At 44.8% G+C, this 22,954-nt stretch overlaps 4 protein-coding genes across 6 annotated transcripts in view; 1 reads left to right on the forward strand and 3 right to left on the reverse strand.

Moving 5' to 3' along the window:
- Nucleotides 1–346: 346 nt before the first annotated feature.
- LOC116924518 (low-density lipoprotein receptor-related protein 6) lies at nucleotides 347–6,507 on the reverse strand. The gene is made up of 5 exons (XM_032931046.2): nucleotides 6,021–6,507; nucleotides 5,057–5,964; nucleotides 4,405–4,980; nucleotides 3,055–4,338; nucleotides 347–2,983 (listed from the first exon to the last, which is right to left on the reverse strand). The coding sequence occupies exons 1-5, from the start codon at nucleotides 6,316–6,318 to the stop codon at nucleotides 773–775; spliced, it is 5,277 nt and encodes a 1,758-aa protein (XP_032786937.2). The 5' UTR covers nucleotides 6,319–6,507; the 3' UTR covers nucleotides 347–772.
- A 422-nt stretch (nucleotides 6,508–6,929) lies between these two features.
- On the reverse strand, nucleotides 6,930–7,570 carry LOC123473730 (60S ribosomal protein L39-like). Its single transcript, XM_045175050.1, has 3 exons — nucleotides 7,424–7,570; nucleotides 7,181–7,284; nucleotides 6,930–7,113 (listed from the first exon to the last, which is right to left on the reverse strand). Exons 1-3 carry the CDS (start codon nucleotides 7,553–7,555, stop codon nucleotides 7,065–7,067), a joined length of 285 nt encoding a protein of 94 aa, XP_045030985.1. The 5' UTR covers nucleotides 7,556–7,570; the 3' UTR covers nucleotides 6,930–7,064.
- Nucleotides 7,571–7,675: 105 nt separating this feature from the next.
- On the forward strand, nucleotides 7,676–10,913 carry LOC116924515. The gene is made up of 2 exons (XM_032931044.2): nucleotides 7,676–8,833; nucleotides 8,895–10,913. The coding sequence occupies exons 1-2, from the start codon at nucleotides 7,829–7,831 to the stop codon at nucleotides 10,833–10,835; spliced, it is 2,946 nt and encodes a 981-aa protein (XP_032786935.2). The 5' UTR covers nucleotides 7,676–7,828; the 3' UTR covers nucleotides 10,836–10,913.
- Nucleotides 10,914–22,954, reverse strand: part of LOC116924514 (SH3 and multiple ankyrin repeat domains protein 3) — a 30,355-nt gene continuing 18,314 nt past the window's right edge. For 2 of the 3 annotated variants that reach the window (XM_045175047.1, XM_045175049.1), the window contains exons 2-14: nucleotides 21,087–21,427; nucleotides 18,647–18,772; nucleotides 17,825–18,005; nucleotides 16,833–17,152; nucleotides 16,174–16,435; nucleotides 15,736–16,080; nucleotides 15,458–15,661; nucleotides 15,079–15,376; nucleotides 14,806–15,007; nucleotides 14,518–14,719; nucleotides 14,350–14,445; nucleotides 14,049–14,269; nucleotides 10,914–13,982 (exon numbers count right to left, since the gene is read on the reverse strand). In XM_045175047.1, the coding sequence (XP_045030982.1) occupies nucleotides 11,610–13,982; nucleotides 14,049–14,269; nucleotides 14,350–14,445; nucleotides 14,518–14,719; nucleotides 14,806–15,007; nucleotides 15,079–15,376; nucleotides 15,458–15,661; nucleotides 15,736–16,080; nucleotides 16,174–16,435; nucleotides 16,833–17,152; nucleotides 17,825–18,005; nucleotides 18,647–18,772; nucleotides 21,087–21,323 (5,067 nt within the window). In that variant the 5' untranslated portion in view covers nucleotides 21,324–21,427 and the 3' untranslated portion in view covers nucleotides 10,914–11,609. Of the gene's footprint in view, nucleotides 13,983–14,048; nucleotides 14,270–14,349; nucleotides 14,446–14,517; nucleotides 14,720–14,805; nucleotides 15,008–15,078; nucleotides 15,377–15,457; nucleotides 15,662–15,735; nucleotides 16,081–16,173; nucleotides 16,436–16,832; nucleotides 17,153–17,824; nucleotides 18,006–18,646; nucleotides 18,773–21,086; nucleotides 21,431–22,954 lie in introns of all 3 variants that reach the window. The other variant, XM_045175048.1, reaches the window with a different exon arrangement.

Raw genomic sequence — 22,954 nt, forward strand, 5'->3', positions numbered from 1 at the left:
ACGTAATCGATTGAGTCAAAATCGATTATTATGATGAAAATCGGGGAGTTCACCCCAGTTGCCCTGATGAAAACCCGACCCAAATTCGTAGTTTAAATTCAGGCGCCATTTTTTGCAAATGGCGTCGGGGCAAGCGGGTTAACCTCGATTTTTGCCCCGCCCCACCCCGGCTGACGAAATTGAACCCCGATTGCCTTTTCACGGGGCGGGGCGGTTAACCCGATTATGGCTAATCGGGGCCGATCCCTAATTAGACTGGGATTCGAGGGGGGAAAGGGTACCACTACTGTCGTGCAAGTCTTAGAATCTGCAATTGGCCTTTATTTGGAACGAGGGCAAATCAAGATTTAAAGAGACACCACAGTGTATTTTTAAGGCAACACAAAAAAGTGGTTGGCACAACGGGCAATTTATTTTGCCGTATTTTCAAAGACCTGGAAAAAATTCAGATGCCTGGAGATAAAAACCAGATAACGAAATGAGACGTCGTCGATAACAAATTATCTTCATCATTTTGCACTCTATCAAGAAGGAAACATGGTAGTAACAGATATATTCATAGAGAACATGAATGGCCACAAACTACCCAGGAAACGGGAGACAATCGAGAAGGGAAAGTCAAGCGCACATGATTGTCTTTTGTTAGACGTTATTTACAAGGAGATTAAAATGGCTGTACAGTTTCCTTCACATAAGCCTAGTGTTCTGAATCCACAATCTTTTTTCGAAAAGGAATAAAAATTACATTAGGCATAAAATACTTAGATCGAATCTACTGAGGCGAAGGAGAGGGGGGAGGGGGTAAAGGATTGAAGTACGACCGTTCTGTCGACGGCGACGGTGGGCAAGAGGCATCGCTAACGTAATGCGATCTTGCGGGTGTAGGCGGCGGAGGATAAGGATCGCTATCATAGTCGGCACCCAACCGTTGGTGTCGATGTGACGATTGCTGCCTTCTACTTGCACTTTTGAATCCTGGACCCATCTTGGGTATGGAAGATGGCGAAGGCGAACTGTGGTAAGCCACTTGTGAATCAGATTCTTCAAAATTGTCAGTGCTGCAGGGAGTAGGAGGCGGAGGCTGGTTACGCATTTTGTAATGCTTGTACGATCGTAAGGTAGAATACACTTGGCTCGGTGTGCCACTTAACCTAGATTGGTGTCCTGGGTGATGCTGGTGGCCACGTGCAGACTGACGTCCATGACTCATCGTGTGCGACTTGTGAGATTGTCCACTTACAGCTGTACAGCAGTAAGGCTCAGTGCAGTGTGATCTTGTATCGGTTGCCGGGCTTGGCGGTGGGTTTAGGGTCTCCTGAGGATAGCCTGGACCACTCGAACTCGAACTTGATGCCCCTGTAACATGACTGCGGTCATATAATTGGCAGCTGGAATTGGAACCAACTGCCACGCCACCACCGTCCACAATGACGGCGCCTCCATTCTTCACTCCACGGCCACTCAGAAGGTCGACCGCACTGTTGCCTAGATGAGAAGGAGCTCCAACACCTGCCGTCCGCTCACCAACGATATTGCTAACGTACTGAAGTTGATAGTCAGTGTGTAGCTGAGCATGACCAGGTACGATGGTGTGCCGAGGTGCAGCCGGATTAAGAGGGTCGTGTGCTCCTTCGTCCGGGTCGGCGTGGCTGTGATGTCGTCTTCGCCAGCAGAAAAGGAGAAAACAAAGAAGGGCAACGGAACCAAGCCCAACTACGATACCGATGATGTACGTCGTCCTTTTAGAGGAATCCCCCGCCAATGGATTAGTCACACGGTTTGCGCAAGAAAGGACTGATTCGTCGGATTCATCAGGACAATGAGGGACACCGTCACAGAGTAGAATGTCAGGAAGGCATAGTTCTGAACAGTAAAATTGTCCAAGAGGACAACATCTTTGTTCGTCTGATCGATCCATACAGTGGGGAACGCCATCACACTCGTGTTTCTTGGCGATGCACTGACCTGATTGACAACGGAACTGATCCGGTCGACATTCTGGACAATCTTCTTCATCCGAAGCATCTGAACATTCCGTTTGGCCGTCACAGCGCCATGACAAGGGTATACAACGAGTCGCCCCGCTTCCTGATGGCCCAGTCTCGTAGATTCCCGAACGACATGTAAAATGTTCCGGAGAACACGCCGGTGGTTCAACGCATGTTTTACCGTCTTCCAATACCATGTTCAAGGGACAAGCACATCTGCCACGTTCGCCCGAATCCATCAGTACACAAAGATGGCCACAGCCGGAGTTGGGGGGGTAGCATGGATTAGATGCCAGAGAGCTAGGGTCGAGTGTAGACGTTGAAAGCAAATCCGACAAATACGGTATTCGCTCCTGCACCCTTTGTCTGTCTTCGCCATTGCTTTTCAATGCTCGCTCGATCACTTGTGAATCTTTCTCTAGCCAATAGAGGTGACGTCCGTGAACTGTCAGAGCGATGGGCTGCACCAATTGTGAAGAGATGAGTTTTCTGCGATTGGTTCCATCGAGAGCTGCAACTTCAATGACTTTCAAGCTAGTGTCAGCCCAAAAGATCATTTCTTCATCGGTGTCGATAGTCAACGCTGAAGGTTGTTCAATATCTGTTTCAATAATCTTTACACGATCGCTACCGTCTAGACGACATCGTTCGATTCGTGCAGGCGATACTAAGTTGGTGAAGAATAACCATCCTTTCATTGAGTGAACGGCGATGTTTCTTGGTTTGTCACTGGTGGACGGACCGCCAACCAGCATACCAACAGAGAGTTGATTGTCAATTCTGGTAGCGTTGATAGCATTGAATCTTGAACAGCTCCAAAAGAGAACTCGAGAAAAAGGTTCAATTGCCAAATCGTATGGGTGCAGTGACTGTGTCGGGTTTGGCACAACAAGCGACGCTTGTGTTCCATTGTCAAGAGCTCGACGAATCGTTTGCGATCGTCCATCAATCCAATACAAATGCTGCGCTACCGGGTCAAACTCTATGCCACGAACCTTTGGCGAAAAAACATAATTGTTAGATCAAAAATATCGTGTAAAATTATGATTAAGCTATAAGTAAATACTTGTTTTAAGCCTCGGATAGGAAGAATCATATCAGGGCTATCTGGAGAGCTGGGTAGAAGTCGGTTAATGTAATTTTTTTGGCTGAAGAGAAGAAAAGATTTGGGGGCGACGCATGTTTTATTGTCTGCCACGAGCTCGTAATGCGTGGGACAGGTGCATCGGTGAGTGTGCGACTGACGAACGACTACTGTAGCTGCTGGAAGATTAGCCATAGTGGTTACGGCCGACAAAGCTGATGAGGAGGAAGATGCAACTGTTGTAGATGACGCCGTTGTTTGGGTGCGAGGCGACGAGCTGCCACTAGATCCAGCTGGTAGAGCAAGGCACAGGTGTGAACATCCGCCGTTATTGACGGCGCATGGATTCCAGCCGGATTGTCGCGAAGAATGAAAAACTAGAATATCCATCACGAAATCTACCTGAGTTTGGATACGTGTTCGATTTTCACCAGATTGTTTGTGGGCCCTTTCGATCGAACGTGTGGTCCAATCAGCCCAATAAATAAATTCTTCATATAGCGTCAGACCATGCGGTTGGGGCATATTGCCAGAAACCACCACTTGTCGATGTTTACCGTCCAAATCACAACTCTCGATATGCTTGCCGTCGACATCGGCCCAATAAAGACGTCTAGTGGCAAAATCAACCACCAGCCCATTAACCCGGCCAACTCCGTTGACCAACGTAATACGTTGACTGCCATCAAGACCAGCGCGCTCAATGTGTGGCACAGAACCCCAAACGCCGAGGTACATGTAGCCTTCCCCAGGGTCTAGGGCGATACTTCGCGGATTTTTCAAGTCTTTCCAGATCAAAACGCGACGCGACGATCCATCTAATCGAGCCACCTCGACACGGTGACTACCCATATCGGCCCAATAGATATTGTGGGCAACCCAGTCGACAGCCATACCTTCTGGATACTCCAAACCAAATTCAACCACCACTTCCAGATTTGATCCATTCATAAAAGCTCGTGATATGGACTTTACTCCTATATCTGTCCAGTAAATGCGATTGTCGTTGACGTCAAAATCTAAGGCACTAGCTTCTTTGACACCAGCAATGGGGATGATGACATTTTTGTGGTTCGCTTCTAAACTGATGCGGCGTATGTCGTCTTTCCGGGTAAAGAGCAAGAAAGCTTCCGGAATCACACAGTTGATTTCGTCCGCTGTCAGTTCGTAACCGATGGGACAAGCACAAACAAATTTACCAGGTCGGTTGAGGCACAAGTGGGAACAACCACCGTTTCCGATAGCACAAGGGTTGGTCCCACGAATCTGTAAAATACAAGTGTATCATGTTACTATGACTTGTTACGTTACCTATCACTATAAACTGTTTACCTCTGTGATGTTTATTGCTTTGAGTCCCATTAAATCTGGCAGTTGATCCACGATGATTTTGCGGTCCTCACCCGTCCATTTATGTACCCTCTCAATACTACGATGCTGCCAATCAGTCCAGTAGAGAAAATCACCGAGCAACGAGAAACCGAAAATGTGCGGTACATTTTCGCTGAGTATTTCTTTGCGTTTAGAGCCGTCCATGTCAGCCACTTCAATTTTGTCCGTTTTAGCATCGCACCAATAGAGGCGACGCTGGACATAGTCGAGAGCGATACCGTTGGGCCAGCCCAAAGAAGTATTTACAAGGACCAGGCGATCCGAGCCATCCATAGAAGCCCGCTCAATTTTAGGTTCTTTACCCCAATCGGTCCAGAACATCCAGCCAACTTCAGGATCTAACGCCAGAGCGCGGGGTTCATCCAAATTTTCTGATATGAGCACCTTGCGCCAAGTGCCATTAAGTCGAGCTACTTCAATTCTGTCGGTACCAGTGTCTGTCCAATAAAGATTACGACCGATCCAGTCCACAGCAATTCCATCCGGATGGTCAACCTCAGCAATAACAACATCCTCCTAAAAAAATAGGGGAAGGGCGGATTGTGAAACACGTAAGGAGGATTGAAAATTTAATTTTCTTATGATAATTTACCTGTTGACTGCCATCCAATTTAGCACGGCGGATGCCTCTTACTTCGTCATCTGACCAATAGACGAATCCATCAACGGGATCATAGTCGACTGCAATAGCGTGCTTGACACCGTCCAAAGGGAGAACAACGTCTGTATAGTCAGGAGTATCGAGTGAGATGCGTCTGAGATCAGTTCGCCTTGCTAGCAGCAACAATTGTTGGGCGCCATCCGCGCACGTAAAATTGTCAACCAGTTTTGATCCCGTAGGGCAGGCACAAGTGAACCACGGCGGATAAGGAGCGGACAAACAAAGATGAGAACATTTAGCGTTTTGATTTTGACATGGTAAGGCGCTGAAGGGCTGTCTTTCTTGATCATATACATGAATGTCCATAGGGGTAAGTGAAGAGCCGAGAACGGCTTTTCTACCAGTTCCTGTTTTCTTATTGCAAGAATGGATAGATTTAGTCTGCCAGTCGGTCCAGTACAACATGTTCTTGAACATGGTTAGGGCAAAGGGATGTTGTAAATCTCCTTGGCTCACTTTCCGCCTGTTTTCGCCCGACAGGCTAGCCGAACAGATAATATTCAATTTGGCATCGGCCCAAAATATAGCCTCTTCTTCGTAGTCAATTGTGAGTCCATTTGGCCAAAAAATTTCCTCCTTGATAATAACATGTCTTGTTGAAAGATCACCATTCATGCCAGCAGATTCAATTTTTGGGTTCTCCCCCCAATCTGTCCAGAACAGCAAACCTTTCTTTGGAAAAAGGCAGATGGCTCTTGGTTGATCCAAGTCCTCCCAAAAAAGAACCTTTCTGTTTTCTCCATTCAAAGTTGAGACTTCAAGACGATTAGTTTCACTGTCCGTCCAGTATAACTTGTTTCCCAGCCAATCAATGGCAAGGCCATCAGGGGACACCAAGCCTGTCACAAAATTATGATGAACAACCACAATAGCTAGCATGAAACCATTTGTATACCTGTTGTAATAACATTTGTTTTATTCAGTAAATTGGCTCCCTGATGATAGGCACATCGTATCATCTCCAGGCTGATGTCTGTCCAGCAGACCATCCCCTTCTCATAATGATAGTCAAGGGCAGCAGCATCCTCAAGATCTTTAATGATGATTGTGACATTGTTGTTGCGATTCTTTGCATTTGTGGCGTCTACTAAACGGATATCTTTGCGATTGGCGAATAATAACCAAGGATGAGCAGAACCGCCTTGTTGAACGGTTACAAGGAAAACCGCCAAGAGGTGCACCAACAATCGCATCGTTTCAATTTGAACCCCAAGCACATGATACACGCTACATTGCAAGTTAACCACTCTAGAAAGTTCACACGACACTAATAGCACAATCTGTATACTGTCTGGTTTACTCAGTATGATTTAATCATAATCTACGAAAACAACAACTTTTGAAAGAGTTTTCACTAGCTCGATACCAAGCTCCGGGTAGCCATCTTTACTGACTTTTTTCTTTGGGTATGTCAACGTTGCCGTGCATTCCTTTTACTATTTTTTTTTTTTGTTGCTGTTTAGGCCAGCTCATCCTCTTCATCCTCTGGTTCTTTATTTGGGACGATCTGCTTCGCCTCCTTTCTTCCTAACCCCATGGGAATTTTTTTCCGATACCCTGGCTTTCCCTACCTGACCACCCAATTTCTATGAACTTGATACCCAAGGCAAATTAACCGGTATTGCTAAAATTTTAAATTTCTTTCTTTTTTAATATTCATACCTTTCCGACAAAATATGCTTTTAGGGCTAGGGATCAAAGTAACCAATGCGAATTGTTCCAGAACAACCAAATATGGCATGATTTAGTAACCCCTAAACTTATTCAAAGTCGATAGTATTCGGAAATGACAAAGACAACAAGATACATTTGAATAGATCCTTGTATGATTCCATTGGACAAATAGCATACAAGTCTTCCAAAATCCTTAACACAAGGAAATTGTTTGGTGAAAATACTTTTGACCAAGGAACACGCACGGTTCTGCTGACGATCCATCTTACAACTTCAGCTTCTTCCTGCGCCAATGACGACGCTTAGCGTTGTATCTAAAACCATACAACAATAATAAGTTACTTTTCAATCCATCTCTAGTCTCCATTTTATAATTCTTACCTGATAGTATTATCAGTCCTAAGACGAATCCATTGAGGGATCGGCCTGTTTTGCTTCATCTTCTTTGCCAGAAGCTTCTTGACTTTCAATGTTTTGTGAGCCCCCTTAAAATATTAAGAAAGCCACATTACTTCACATCATTTTGTTAAGTTAAATACAGTACAATAATACACAATTAAACACATCGTCAACCACCGATGTTAATGCTAAATGTCTTATATTTAACGATAAAACTTCCAGTACCATTTTGCCTGTGGAGACAGCTGTAGAAAAGTGAACGACAGAATACACGAGAGCTGCCGAACTGGCTGAAACCGAAGAACAGGAGCGTTGCCAAGAAACAAAATTTAACAGAGATAAATTAAAAATATCCATTAAAGAAGTTTCCTAATAAAATTGTTTTTTAGTTATTTTAAATTCAATTTTTGGATTGTATTACAGTATTTGTATTTTCTTGTTTTCTCAATTTTATAATTCGACGCCGTTGGTATTTACGTCAAAACACCATCTCTTAGGCAATTTTAGGACAAATCACATTTATTTATCTGTAGTCTATGTCAAAATAGTTTCGTTGTTTTACATTTCGGAAACAGTCATACATCTATCTTTTACATTTCGTCTTGGACTTTATTTCTTCGTTTTCATGAAATGTCTGGAAGTAGACCTGTAAATAGTAATCGACAACGGAATCTCTCCGTGACAAGCAATACGTCATCTTCAAGTTATAAAGACAATTCATCTGTTAATTACAGAACCTCGGATCTTGCCCCTGACCAACGTAGAACGAGCCGGTCTTCGAGGACGACTTCTTCAACATCTAATGCGAATGGTGCCAGAGATATTAATCGTCAATTTTTATCTGGTGCAAATTTGCCTTTTAGAGATTTTCAAAGACCTATACCCCTGTATGACTCAAGATGTGTGCTCAACACCCCATCAGATGGGGAACATAGAGAAATGCAAGAAAAGATGTGTGAGCTGCAGCAGAAGAAATGGCAATATGAGAATGCCATGTCACAGTTGCAGCAGATGCATTCTCCATATTCAGAGGAACCGACACCAAATGCTACAAGAGCAGAAATAAGCAGCAGTGCTGAAACAGTTTACACATCCATTAGTAATCGAGCTCGAAAACTCCAAGAAGCACAGCAAAGACTTGTTCAGCTGCAAGAGTTGATGCAAAATGTTTCTATAGATCTGGACTATAACCCATATACTCAGCAGAATGATGACAAAAATTGCAAGCCTAAGGAATTTCCTTTGGATTTTCTACGAAATGTGTCGTCGGGCGGGTCGGCCAGAACTTCTACCATACCAAGAACGAACCCCAGCGTTACCAGGCATCTAAATAAAGAGTCACATCAGCAGCAAATTGGAGCTAGTGCTCACCTCTTTTCGCCCCAGAACAATTTGAGTCACGATTCCCTCGGTAGTCCCAAACGATACTCAACCTCGTCACAAGTCAATGGCTCTCTGCTGGACGTGTTTACTCAAGATGAACCTTCTTTTGACTCTTCCACGGAAGAGGTGGAAGATGCCCGAATTGGAGGGGATGAAGTAACTGGGCAAGACGATCACCCTTCACAGGAACGGATGTTGAGCGCTGAAACATCCACCAGGAATGGAATCCGCTTACCCATAAGCGTCCCTCTTGTGAGTATGACTTCTGAATGAATGACTTAAACTTATTCTACGTTATTGCTTTATTGCACAGGAACGTCTTGATCGAATAGAAAACCAGTTGGAGCGAACCAATTCGTTGTGTGAGTTAATGGTTGTCGAACAACGTCGATTGGCTTTGGTCTCAGAAAGTCTTCTTTCGGCCGTATCGAACTTGCAGTTTAACAATCGAAATCCTACCGTTCAACGAAACACTACATCTAGCTTCTCTTTATCCGGTCTCCCTGTGAACTCGTCGTGGAACGATAATGGATCTGATTTTCATGTTCTAGCACAGGCTGTAAGCACATGCTGCCATTTGCTTACTCAGCTTCAGAGGGATCTGGCGACTGTTCAACTCAGTCTAGAACCGAACCCCCAGCACCCAGAAACGGCAAGCAGAAGCGTTGAAGTCCACCAGAATCCTTTTCGCGATACCAAAACGGAGAGGTCGAGTGCGGCAGCCTACGAATGCCCCGGTATGGACCGATTCGATCCGCAAGTGACACTCAACAACCGAGTGCCACCTGGCACGAGAACCAATAATTACTGGGACAACTTTCGCAGTTACTCGAGACAGAATCTCCTCTCATCAGGTCCCTCTAACGTAAATCTTGGTGATCACCAACAAACTGGACTCTCGGCAGACATGACATCGTCATCGGCCCTCCCTGCAACGAGTCAACAGATTCAAGCTACCAGTCAGCCGGAAACGAGTCCTCGTAACACTGCCCAACCGCCTACACGCCGTACCAAACGCAAAATCAACAAGGGTCAGCGTCAGGTGGAAATTGGTGTGCACTGTCCTCCACACGCTGACAACAGGGTTCTGTCAGCCTTGGCTTACGGTCTACTTTCAGTCAGAGGCCAAGGTGGAAATAGTAGCGGCAGTAGTTCAGGAGTTACGGCACCCGAAGTGAACGCACGAAATTTGAATCATCAACAGCCATCAGCCAATGAAGCAACATCAGCGCCGGCGATATCCGCCATGGCCTTGCCCAGATCTAGCGTAGTGCTGGATGCTAGCAACGCTTGCAGCAATAATAATAAAGTCGTTAAAGACACTTCAACTCTCAAATACTCGGGTGCTCGCCCCAAGGAAAACCGTCGCGCTCCAGAGCCCAATATTTCTTCGGTCCTGAACGTCAATTTGCTGGCCGAACGAGACTCGGAAGATAAAGCGCAATCCAATCCGGGGCTTGAGACTATTGTCCGGATGGCTATGACAGAACACGCTGCGCGACCTCAATTTTTGTCACAACTTCTGCAACTTCTCCACAAATTCGACAGTGATCCTTTGCGAGAAATGGCGCTTAACGCTCTGCATGACTGTGCGACTGACAACAATCGACCATTGCATCAGTCAGAGCTAATCAAAGTTTTTAATAATGTAGTTGGTCACAACCGCGAACTGACCCCTAATTTGCTGGAAATTTTCCTTAACGCCGTTCAACTACCTGAGGAGTCGGATCACGAGGAAGGTGCCGCATCCTTGCACCAGCAGACGTCCGATGATACCCTTTATGTACTTCGTCAAGCCCTGACTCCATTCCTATTCCGCCGATTAGCCGAGGTTCACCATCTCGTCGTCGACACCTTGAGCAAGCTAGACATCAGTAACAATCCGAACCAGAGTCGAGATACCAACACGGCAGTTACAGTTGGCGTATCGGCAGCTTCAACTTCAGGCCAAGAAGACGATTTGGCCGAAGCAGATCAATCTTGCGATCAGTCATGCGACGGAATGGCTGAAGCTTCCGCTGCCCACGATGAAAGCGAAATGAATCAACGCCATTCGGCCGTTGGCTTAGACGAAGTTCCCACCCGACTGATGTCAGCCCTGTCTCCTCCCGTGTGGTCCAGTGCGCGATCGGCCAACCAACAAATCGTTCCAGCCCAACAATCAGACGAAGCTTTACATCATAACAACGCCAACATGCCCAGTAGTCGAATCGAAAATGTCAGCCATTGGTTCCCTGAAGACGGCACCATTTGATTTTCGCATTTGAATAAGTAGAAGAATCTGTAAAATCGTTAATCGAAATACACACTCATTAATGTGAAGCTGTAAAAATGCGAGCATGAAATTTTATTAAACGGTTTGACGAACATGAATTATATGTATGATGGGGAAACACTCGGTTCATACACTTGAGCTTGATCCAAGAAAGGAAGGGAAATACCGACGAAGTAGAGACCTCTTCAGAAATTACTTGTTTTTTTGTTTGTTTGTTTTTTTTAACTGACGGATGACGACAGGAGAAAGATGCGCTATAATTAAACTGGAAGAAAGGAGGATGAATAAATGGCGTTCTCGCTCTTAAGTGGTTATTAGATGAACTGTAATGGGCGTATATATATATATACTGTGGGATATAGGATAAATCTAAAAGGTTAAATGTAACTGTATAAATACAACACACGTGGCGGAAGAAAAGTGATGGAGAAAATGGTAAAGAAAACTGGGATACAAGTCTACATCATCTGGTACCAAAGCTCAGGTATGTACTGCGATGAAACCGGGAGAAATATAGAAGAAAGAGAGAGACAAAAAGACTCTAAAATTGTTTTACAAAATTATACATAGATATATATGACTCGATTTTTCTTGATTCTTTTTTTTCAACTTCCCTTTCAGTTGCTATTGCCCTAATCATTTTCATGCTTTCCAGGCTTCTGTCTCAACTGTATGCACTCCCAAGAAATAAGAATACTTTTATTTTTTCCCCGCCCATTCCCTACGCCTTATTGAGGAATAAAACTCTTTGCCTCAATTCCTCGGATCACGAGCGTAATGTTTCAACGATTTTTCAATATTCAACCTGTGCCCTAAACGCTTGATTCCCATACTCATAAGGGTTTCGTTGTTAATCTGCATCAAACTGGGGCCGTCCATGTTTCTCTTCATAAATATGCTCTTGTATTCGTTGAGGAAGATGCTGTCCAGCCAGTCTGCCGTGTCGTGGACAGTCCACTCGTGCATGGGCTTGTGTGGAAATTTTCGAGTGGTCGCCACCATTTCTTGATGGCCAGCACGGGTCGTTTCGGCCTCGATGACGTCCGGACTGAAAGACACTTTCTTGGGAACGGTACCAACTACTCGAACGGTGGGCGGTTTATTGCTGCTGCTGCTGCTGCTGCTTAAAGCGTCATCACTCAAGCGGCGTTCAACCATTCGGCGATTGAGAAAGTGCGATGAGAACGAGATTGGCACCGCATCGTCGCTGCCATCTCCCAATGCGTCTCGCAGTTGACCCGAGCTCATCGATTTCGGTAATTGACGCTGACCGGATTTGTGCGTCGTCGTCGTCGTCATCGTTACAGCATCTGAAAATTCGGGTGGTGGAGGAGCGAGAAACGAGTCTTCATTGTCCGTGGAAACCACCGCTTCGATGAACTGCGGAGGTGGAGGGACGACGGGTGCAGTCTTCTTCGCAGGTGACCGATTCATTCCGCTCAATTCATCGACGTGCTTCCTGATCAGTTGTAGACTCTCTTCGATTGTCCTCTCGCCATCGGTCACCACCGGTTGATGTTCAGACGGGCCACCCGCCGACGCCTCTCGCCATTGCCTGTTGATCTTCTTGACCGGTTTATGATTTTCTAGTATCGTAGCATCGTCTCTTTCCGACGAGTTGGTGCTGGTCGACAGTGAACTCAGCGTCGATATCGTGCTGACCGAATCCTGTTCCACGGCCACCTCTGACTGGTGATTAGACTGCAACCTGTCATCGGCGTCCATCTCTCCGTTTTCAACCGGTGGTGGCAGCTGAATCAAAGACACTGCGTGGCGAGTGAGCGTCCCTGTTCGGCGTCCGTTTTTACTGTGCCCGTATTGCGCCTCGTCCGACTGACTGCTGCCGTTCACCGGTACAAAAGTGACGTAAGCGTCTTCCGGATACGAATCCTGAATAAGTTGGCAATCGCTCAGCTCTTCAGGATACGACTGCGAATTTTTCAACAAAGATTTTGCCTTCAGTAAATCAGCGCAGAAGCTTTGAGATTTCGGTAGACTTCCTCGGTTTCCTCCTTCCAACTTTCTTCCGTCAACTTCGACCCGATGTTGCTTCTGTGGAGGTTGTTGCTTGATTTCAATCAGTAATTTCGTTCGCGGCTCGCTGTCGCAAGATTCGTGTCCCACCACCACGCAGCACGACGCTTTGCCTTGTGCCAGGATGCCGTTCTGGTGGGCTTCTTCCTCGCTGTCGTAGTCAGGATCAGGAATAAGCGGCGTCGAATTGACAGTCACGCTGACGCGTGGCTCTTCGTTTTTCGTCGGCTGCTTCACCTGGACATTCGGCCGGGAACTGCGAGGGGGCAAGCTCTTAGATCTAGATGCTGCGGACGATGGAGGAGATCCTGTGATTGTTGAGACGGTAGCTATTTTTTTCGACCCTATCGGACGGAGTGTCATGTAGCCGACATTTTTCAAGTCTTCCGGCAACGCATAAAGCTTGGCATTGTCACTAGGCCGGAAGCTGGACATGACTGGAGTTGTAGGACGGTCGCCACCCGCTGCAGCGACGGCAGCGTACTCGCTATGCGACTTGGTTACGTCAACTCTGACGACCTGCGAAGGGGGAGGTGGAGGAGGTGGCGGGTGATCCGGTGGGGGGGCGGTACAATGTGGGCTGCCAGCTCGTTTGGGTAGGGTGTTGCAATTTCCGGTGGAGTAAACCGGCCTGCACGCCTTTACAGCACGGTAATCTCGATTCCCCAACAAATTTAGCTGATCGGCGATGGGTGTGGTTGCGTCTTCAGCTTCTTCCTCGCCATCGTCCTCTTCTTCCGTCTCGTCACCGTCGTCGTCATCTTCTGACTGATGATACGAGTCCTCGATGTTTTGCCAGGAGCCATGATAACGTACACCGGAATGGCGTGGACCTCCTGGCTTTATATTGTTCGCAGCCCAGGAACGACGCGAGTTGCGTTGATTATGCGCTTGCAATTCCATGCCGTAAACGTTTTCCTGGCTCTGACATTTTCGCCAATCCTCTGCTGATTGAACATCCTGTGAAATTTCCACGTCCGCTGTCCAAGAAGACGTCATTACTTCACCGTTTTGCTGTTGTTCCCAGCACAATTCCGGTGTGCTGTGAAATTCTTTGTGTAATTTCAACAATTCCGCCGAACTCTTCAGCTTCTAAACAAAATTGTAAAAATCTCTACAAAAACCTGTTTCAGAGGGGCCAAAACGGAATCAACTTACTCTCATGCGTTTCATTTCCGCCACACTGGCGTACACACGGGGCGATCTGTTAGATTCTGATGGCGGCGCAGGAGGAACAACAGCTGTGGGGATGGACAATCTCTCAAGATCAGTGGTGGAAACTCTTCCAGAACCTGAACGTGAACGAATGGAAGCCGTCCTTGATGACGAAGAATTGGAATAGATCTCCTCAGCTGCTTCAGTGCTCGATTGCGATGTTTCTATTATAGGGGCAAGTACAACAATGAAAAATACTTAAGCCGATTTGTTCGTATTGATTTCCAGCATTTTGATGATGTACCCATATCGTTGAGTGCAACGACCATTGAACGGGCGCGGGCGCGACCAACACTTAAAGTAGTTCTCGGATCTCGTTTTGGTGGTTGTGGAGGTCGGCCTGGAAGGAAGAAATCAATAAAGACGTTGCCCAAGAGAGGGTACTCGGTATTTCTAGAATTAAGTACAGTACCGGGTAGCTTCCTAGGAAGTGTTGAATACTGTCGACTATTGCTATGTCCTGTTAGGGCGTATTCACTGATTGATTGGCTGACTGACTGGTTGACAGTTTGGCCGGTGGCAGAGCAGATAGTCAGCTGAACTAAATTACCAGAACGCCGGATGCAATCGACCACGGTCTCGTGCGAAGCTTTAGCCAGATCTTCGCCGTTAATCTAATTTTGAATAGGAGTTACGTACAAGTTGCCAAAACGAAAACAAGGGCTAATGCATGGGCACATGGCCAAGCAAAGGAACTCACAGCAAGGATGAAATCACCGGGCTGAAGACCAGCTCGATCGGCTACGCTGCCGGATTCGACGCTATCCAAATATTGTAAAGCCGGAACTCGATTCTGAACAGGGTTTAGGTCCTTCATGCCTGTCATTGTTTTGGCGCCACGCAAGACGAAACCAAAGCCTCGCTGGCCCTTATGAAGTATAACAGTTCGTGGCTCACTGTACCTGTACAAACAAATATAATTCATAGAATTAACTAACAAAGCAACGCTGATTGTTTTCTAACAGATACTTACAGAGATTTCATACGCGGAGTTGTTCCGTAGTTTTGTGCAGTCATTTCTCTACGTCCAGCAGCCCTTGCTTCCATCGTCTTGCCCAGTTGCAAAATGGGAACCGGAACTGGAAGGGTCATGCCCATATTTGGCACACCAGAATTGGTTTTGGAGATAACAGCCGGACTGGGATGATGTCGAGCTGCAGCAATAGCTGCCGGATTGCGCAATCTGACTTCTTGAACGCAACTGGGAGGAAAGTAGCCACTGTCTCCCCTTAGCCAGCCTTCCAACAGCCCACAGTCCGTTGATCCCGTCACTAATCAAAAGAATTCGCATATCATCGTCAGTAATCACAATCAAAAGTTACAGCAACCTATTCAATTGACAGTTATGATACCTTCAATAATGTCTCCTGGTTGCAGATTAAGATGGTTGGCTTCTTTGCAACTGTACGCCTCTGTACAGACGACTGTCATACCGGGCAGGACCAGAGAGTGCTCCGACGGTGTGTTTGCATCATAGCTTCCTCCGCTTCCACTGTTGGATGTGCCAACACCCGAGCTATCACTGACAATGTCGCATTGATCAACGCTGATTTTGTCTAAAGAAAGTGCGACCAAAACATTTGCGAAACAAATTCTATTTTAAATTGCATAAACAGAGGTTGGTGTTTACCAGTCAAACTGCTGCCGTTGTCCTCGCTTTCAGCCGTGCAAGACGAGGAGCTGCCCGTATCGCTGCGTACAGACACGGTACTCATACACATGGGATTCGATTCCAGCCAACGGTCGGTGTTGGAAGGTGACGGCGATGGCTGCTGGCGGCGGCTCATCGATCTGCTGGCCAACGAGTTGTACACCAACGTTGGGCTAGGCGTGCTGCTCGAACCGGTTGTTGAAGAGGAAGCGATGGAAGAGGCATCCAGCATCATAGCGTTGGACGATATGGAATGCCTCATTGACAGCATTACACCAGACTTTCGCCGACGGGGGTTGAACGATGGAGTTTCTTTGAATGCCACTGCATAACGATAGTCGTAAACAAGAGCAACATTTAAAAAATGACGGTTTTTACGAGGGGAAAGTGTTGGGCCGTTACGGTATGACGACTCACCGACATCCTCGCTTCTAAACCGATGGATGAGAGAGGCTAACTCCAGGTTGCCGGCAATTACCGCCACCTGGTAGGGTGTCTGATTGGCGTAGTTAAGTGCTTCGCGATCGGCCCCCCGGAAGAGCAGCAGCCGTGCGCACGCTTCCTGATTGTCCACAGCGCAAACGTGCAGGGGCGTGTTGCCTGATGCATTCTTAGCGTTCATGTCGGCTCCGTAAAACAGCAGGTTCTCCAAATGTTGCACAAGTCCATTACGACAGGCCTGAAACACAAGAATTTGAGGTTATTAACTCCGAGTTGAGTTACGACACATTTTCTATGATTCTACGTTTATTCTTTTCTCTTTTTTTTTCCGAATGCAAGAGCTAATCAGCACAATCTCTTAATTTTCTTTACAAGTGGGTTCTTGTCTCAATCTATGTAATATATGTGCACTTATACAGCTGGTGCACCTGTCATTTGATTACGAGAACAGCACTTGTTCTTTGCCTGTAATTCTAGAAGCATAAGCAATAAGTGGAAATAGTGGAAAGTAAACTGTGTAGATAAATTTGTCAAACTGCTCTTTGGTAATGACCAATCAGTTGCCATTTGGTGTAATAGCACGCAACCCACTCAACCCATCTGAGTATGGCAAAAATGAAGACACAAATACATACCTGGTGGACTTCATGCCAACCCTGAGCATCTTGGACACCATGGATGGAGTAGTCATGGAGGAGAGCCTGGCATAGCATTGGAGAGGCTTTTGCTGAGACGGCAGTCCACAGAGGAGTTAGACCTTTGGCATCACGGACATTAGGGGAGGCCCCCAAGTCCAGGAGTGTTCTGACAGCTTCTATGCTACTCTTCTCAGATGCCCTGTGCAAAGCAGTCGATCCGCATTTTGTTCGGTAATCGATCAATGCACCGCCACCAACCAGGGCAAGAAGTAGTGGCCCAGGGCGAGATGAAACTGCAGCCAACGTCAGAGGAGTTTCTACATAATAAACAGGAAGAAAATAGAAATAAATTCAATGTAAAATTTTTGCGATTCTGTCGAAAAGAATTCGTCAGCATAAGAAAAAGAAGCGAGGTATGTCACTCAAACAGGTTTTTACCAGGAAAGAAAATTGTGGGCGTTTGAAATTTCTGCCTAAATGTCAGACGAAAAAAAAAATGACTGATCGCAGCGCTATCTGGTCATCGATGGGCAAATAATTCTTGCTATTTCCCAACCACAGAATGCATAATTTTGCCTACATTTCCCATTTTCTCAGAGGAATATCGACATCTATTTTTTAAATTCAATTGAGGATTAAAGCGACCTTTTCCAACAACCATTTTCTTAGAATTTTTTTTCTGTCGACATCAGTTCGACAGGTAAACGAAAAAAGCTAAGAATAACTCACCTTCAAAACGATCTGAAAAAAAAAATGACGCAAAGGAAAATATCAAGAGTGTTTTCTTTAGAAAAACAGAAATAACCCAGGTAATAGCATAAGGGGGAATTAACAAAAAAAAAGCCATTGAATCTCGTGCCCCAAGAGTCACGGGTTTTTTAGTTGGCTACAAATCACGTGTGCCACCACATATTTCCTATTCGTTGCTCCTACGCCGTTTGTATTAAATTTAAAGGGACGCCACATAAATGGAAGAAAATAAGACTTACCGCCTGTCTCCTGACAATGAATGTTGGGATCCAGCCCTTTGGCACACATTTTCGTAATCTTCTCTGTTTGGCCACTGGTCACGTAGTCGAAGAATCGACGCAGGTTGACGCGCGTGTGCAACGAACGCAATTGTTTCTCATCCAGATGCAGCATCTTGTACACACGTCTCTTGTACTTCAACTGTTTGCAAAGAAGAGCATTAAAATAATTCTCTGCTCTTTCTTTCATGATGTGATCATTATCTCCTTAGGCATTAGCAAAGAATAAAAAGCAGAACGGTCGTCTTCATAAATTCGAATAGGGAAAAAAACAACAGCCGTTACGAGCTCTTCCCACACGTTAGATGCATTTGTTAACGACCAACATTAGGTGTACGTATCCATTATGAACTAGTCTACTATAGTGTCCAGTTTCTCGAAAACTCATTACGTTTAGAGCCCCACTGATAAGATTGCAGACTAAAATTTGAATGTAAAAAAAAAAAAAAAATTTCTCTAACCCGTTAGAGGCAACTGTTGTACTTGAGTTTTCTAACCGCGGTTCATCAGGATATGAACACAACGGCACAATAAATTAAGAAATAGCTCAACATTTTTTTTTCCTTCTTGATCGTGAGCGCCATAAACACAAGAAAGAAATAAAAGGGGAGCGAGAGCGTCCATTCAAACTCTTTTTGATATAGCTCATTAACGGAAAGATTTGATGTCATTTTCATTCTCTATACAAACGTTAACTGCACAGCAGGCCTTTAGGTTATTTGGTGGGGATCAAAAACACGAAAGTGTCTAAACCACACAATGGGTTTATTTACGTAGAAATACCTCGAGATAGCCGCCAGGTCCGTTGAATGGATAATCGGACAGCGGACGTTCTTCGTCCAGAAATTTGCCAGCACGTCCATTTGACGGTGGATAGAACAGTCCATAGTTGAAACTTTCCTTCAGCTCCTAAATACGATTGGCAAAAAAAAAAATAAACAAATAAAATAAAGATGAAAATAAAATTTCGAAATGAGTATATCAGTTTCAAATGATTGGATTTTTAAAAAACACAAAAAAGTAATTCAACTGTGTGGTGTGGTGGTTGCACGGAATGACTCTGTTTCTACCAAAAAGAGACAACAATAACAACAACAAGTGAGCCATCAAAAATCCCACACACACAGTCGACGAGAGAGATCCGATGGCAAGGTGCTCTCCGCGTTCTTATAAGCGGGCGAAAGAAGAAAGAAAGAAAGAAAATAAGAATAAATGTATAAAAAGCTTCGTCATGGTTTAAGGGAGAACAAAAAAAAAAGGAAAAAAAGGAGGTTCGTGTTCCAGCGCACACGGACTTCAAGCGCAGCCCACCTCAACCAAGGAAAGTTATCATGCGGTGTTGTTTGATGCTCATTATTCTACTTTTTTATTTTCTTGCATTCAGATTCCATGTCCTTTGTGTCTCCGTTTTCTTTTTCTTTTTTTTTTTTTCCTTTTTTCTGGAAAATAATGGACAATAGGTGCGGCACAAGCGCGACAAGACAACGGGAGGGGATGTCGTTTCATTAGCATCCGCACCGATAAATTCTCAAGTTTTTTGTGACTTTTGTTCTTTTTTTGGGAAGATTGCAATCAAGACGAAGGAGAAAGAATGGCGATGCAACAACAAAGGGCGTGCAACATGCGGATCGTCTTGTAGTTTTCAATGTCTCGTGTGTCATTTGCATAGCTGACTGCCCCCTGCCATAGGTGGCGTGTCGTGCATTTCATGTTATTAGGTAGACACACATGAACGAAGGGAAAAATGGGCATCATGGCAACATGTGGCGTGATTCAAGGCGATGGATGGGCACAGACAATCCTTCCCCTCAATAGGAATTGAAGAGAGTGAACAATTGTGAAGCGGGAATCGAAATGAAAAGGCAATTAAAGATGGCCATAAAAGGAAACAAATTAGTAGAAATAAAAAAGAACCTCTTACCCGATACCAAGAGGCCACCTGTTAGTTTGTTATTTTTGGGGTTATTTTGTTTTGTTTTTTTTTAAGGGTGGGGGGTTGGGCAGTTGGGCAGTTTAAGAAATCCAGTAGCACAAACAACGAACAGACATCACCACCAGGTCGAAGTCGAAATAAAAAAATCGCACAAAAAAAAAAAAACATTAAAAAAACACACACACACACACAAAAAGGAAAAATAAATAAAAATAAATATTCGCATATTAATGAAGGAAGAAGTATAGATTTTCATCTGATATAAAGAACAGGCTAAGGAAAAAAAAAATCAATAATATCATAAGACGATAGACATCGATGCCAAATTTGGTTATGTAGGAAAAAGAAAATATTACATAAAAAATTAACGAATTCAGGCGAAAAATAAAAAATGCTTTTTCCTCAACAGGGATCTTGTTGCTGGGGCTACATTGTCGATGCAACACATTCTTTAATGTGTTCCATCATCTGACTTTGTTGCTTTGACCTTCTTCTCCCGTTTTCTAACAGAGACCGCCCTCCCTCTTCGTAGCGCATTAAACAACAACACAAAAAAAGGGGCTATCGCGAGTCGAGTGCTTATATAGTTAGGGCTATAGGTGAATCGAGTGAGCTCTCACAGCAGGGTTTATTGTTTCAATAAAAAGCAAGGGATGTCTTGTCTCGATATATTTTTTTTGTTTTTCAGGGCGAGCTAATTAAAGAAATTGATGGCCGGCATCGACGTATCGCCTCATTTCCACCTGGTATCATGTTATCAAATGGAAACAAACCATATAGACTGGCAGCACACTAAACACAACACACACACACAGACCATACAGGTCTAAACACTCGATGCTGTTTACAAACAAAAATACAAAACCAAAAAAAGGAAGAAACGTTTTCTTTTAAAACAATGGCTGCGTTTAACCAATACAAAGACGCAAAGCTTATTGATTTGTTCTTTCTCGTTAAGAAATAATAAATAAAAAAAAACCAAAAAAAACAGGGCGGGAAGGAGTAAACAAGAGGAAATAAAGAAGAAAAAAAAGTGGGGGGGGGCATCCTGGTTAGTCGAATTAAATGAACGAGACGGATATAGACAGACGGATGGGACGTCAAAGTCTGACGGGCGTGGAAAGAACGACGCGAGAAAAAATAAAAATAAACCTGCCGCCAACCGGATTTGGGCGTGGGACGAGTTAAGGAATAAATAACTTCCAAAAAACAAAAACAAATTATCTTTGACGATGGAAGATTAATAATCCACAGTCCATTTAAAAAAAAAAAAGGGAGGATTCCACTCACTTTTGGAAGACTTGCCAAACATTGCTGTTTGACATTCCAGACGAGCTCTTCGCGATGGAAGTGGATCACCTTCTGGACGTTGAGTTCGGGCACGTAAATGCGGACAGACACAGTGGTGGGACTGACGGCCTCGTGATGAGTCTCTAACGCACCTGCAGCCGCTTCACTTACAGCCGCCAACGCCATCGACGATCCGGCTGATTTGATGCTACTGCTTTCCTCCATCATCATCATCATCTTTTGCTTTGAATTTTGAATTTCTCTTTGATCGTTTTCCAATCCGGCTGATGCACAGAAGACTCACTGGACGGCGACGGCTCTCTCCGGATTCATTTCACTCACTGCGGAATAGAAAGAAGAAGAAGAAAAACAAAATGATTTAAATGTTTTGTTCCTGTAATGTTGGAAGTTAACCAACTTTTTAAAAAAAAGAGTGACATTTCGCACGTAGACATTGAAAACGAAATTGGCATGAGCTCACGAATTCTCGGTTCGTGAATGCTTTTGTTGTTGAACGCGTCTCTGCGCTCGTTCGACTCAATCCCTTTTTTTTTTTTTTAATAATAAGGCCAGCATCTTTGGCTCGTTGGGCAGACACACGGGCCGTCTCTTCTTCCCTGTTTCTCAACGAAATTCGACGCATCAAAGCATTTCAGACCGTCTTTATCTGCAACAGCACACACCCAACTCACCTAGGCGGAAAACAAACGAAATTTTACCCATTTTCTCCATCAAAAAGAAAAGAAAAAAGACGGAAGACGGAGGAACACCACGCCCGCAACGAAAGGGAAGTTGATTGCCATTTTCCTGTTGTGTCTGCTGAAAATCCCGGCGGAACGCCCTCGGCATATTCTTCACGTTTTTCCTTTCTCTTTAATATTTCGTTTGGTTTTCTTTGACTTCTTTCATCCGCATTTCTATATTTCTTTATTTACGGTCCCAGTTTTTGTTTGTTTCTCTGGTTTGGGTTGTGTTTAAACAAGGGAACGCTTTCGTCATCGCACAAAACTCTTTTACGCAGAGAGAGAGAGAGAGGGGCTGTACATTTTCTGGAAAAATAAAGGGGAGGGAATCCAGGATTTAGATCGATAAAAAATAAAAAGCAACGCCATCCGTCATCTGACAACCGGAATTTTCTTTTCCGTCTTGAGCCTGTGATCATTCACCACGCAAATGCAACGCTATTTGATCTGTGCTGTAGTAGGCAATAACAATTGCATACGAAATGGGCTCACGACGACGACAACAACAACAACAACAACAAAATCGATTGTATCGTTTAAGAAGCCCACGACAGCCCCGTTTATATTCAAAATAAAAAGTCATGAGTTCGCCGCTCTCCCATTTTTCTTTTTCTTTCGTTTGTGTGCACGTGACATCCAATGGGAAATTATTGTCGCCAGTTGAGCGCCAACCCCTAAAAAAAAAGGAGAGAAGTGTTGTGTGTGTGTGTGGATCGATCCCTTTCACTCGTTCATCCATAACGAGCAACTACACCACCCTCTGTTTCGATTTTCTTTTTTTTTTCCTCTTAGACTTGCCTCACTGATATTCACCCATTTTAAGTCGAAATATTTATGAAGAAAAAAAAAGGGAGGGAAAGAGAAGCTATGGCCGCCCAGAGGGTGAAAGTAGTTGAGCCGATTCAAATTTCTTCCTTCGTTTTATTTTCTTCAATTCCTACACGCTGAGCCGAAAAATAAAAATATTCAAACGCGTTTGCCACCATAAAAACTTGGGCTCCGTCAATGAGAAAAGAAAATCCCGTTCCCTAAAGAACAGGCCATCGACTTGATGGAACGACGACGCGCTTCGGTCGCCGCCGATTATTTGCCGCACGCACCAAGCCGAGCGTTCACAGACATTCC

This window comes from Daphnia magna, linkage group LG6, assembly GCF_020631705.1.
Source record: "Daphnia magna isolate NIES linkage group LG6, ASM2063170v1.1, whole genome shotgun sequence".
Taxonomy (NCBI): domain Eukaryota; kingdom Metazoa; phylum Arthropoda; class Branchiopoda; order Diplostraca; family Daphniidae; genus Daphnia; species Daphnia magna.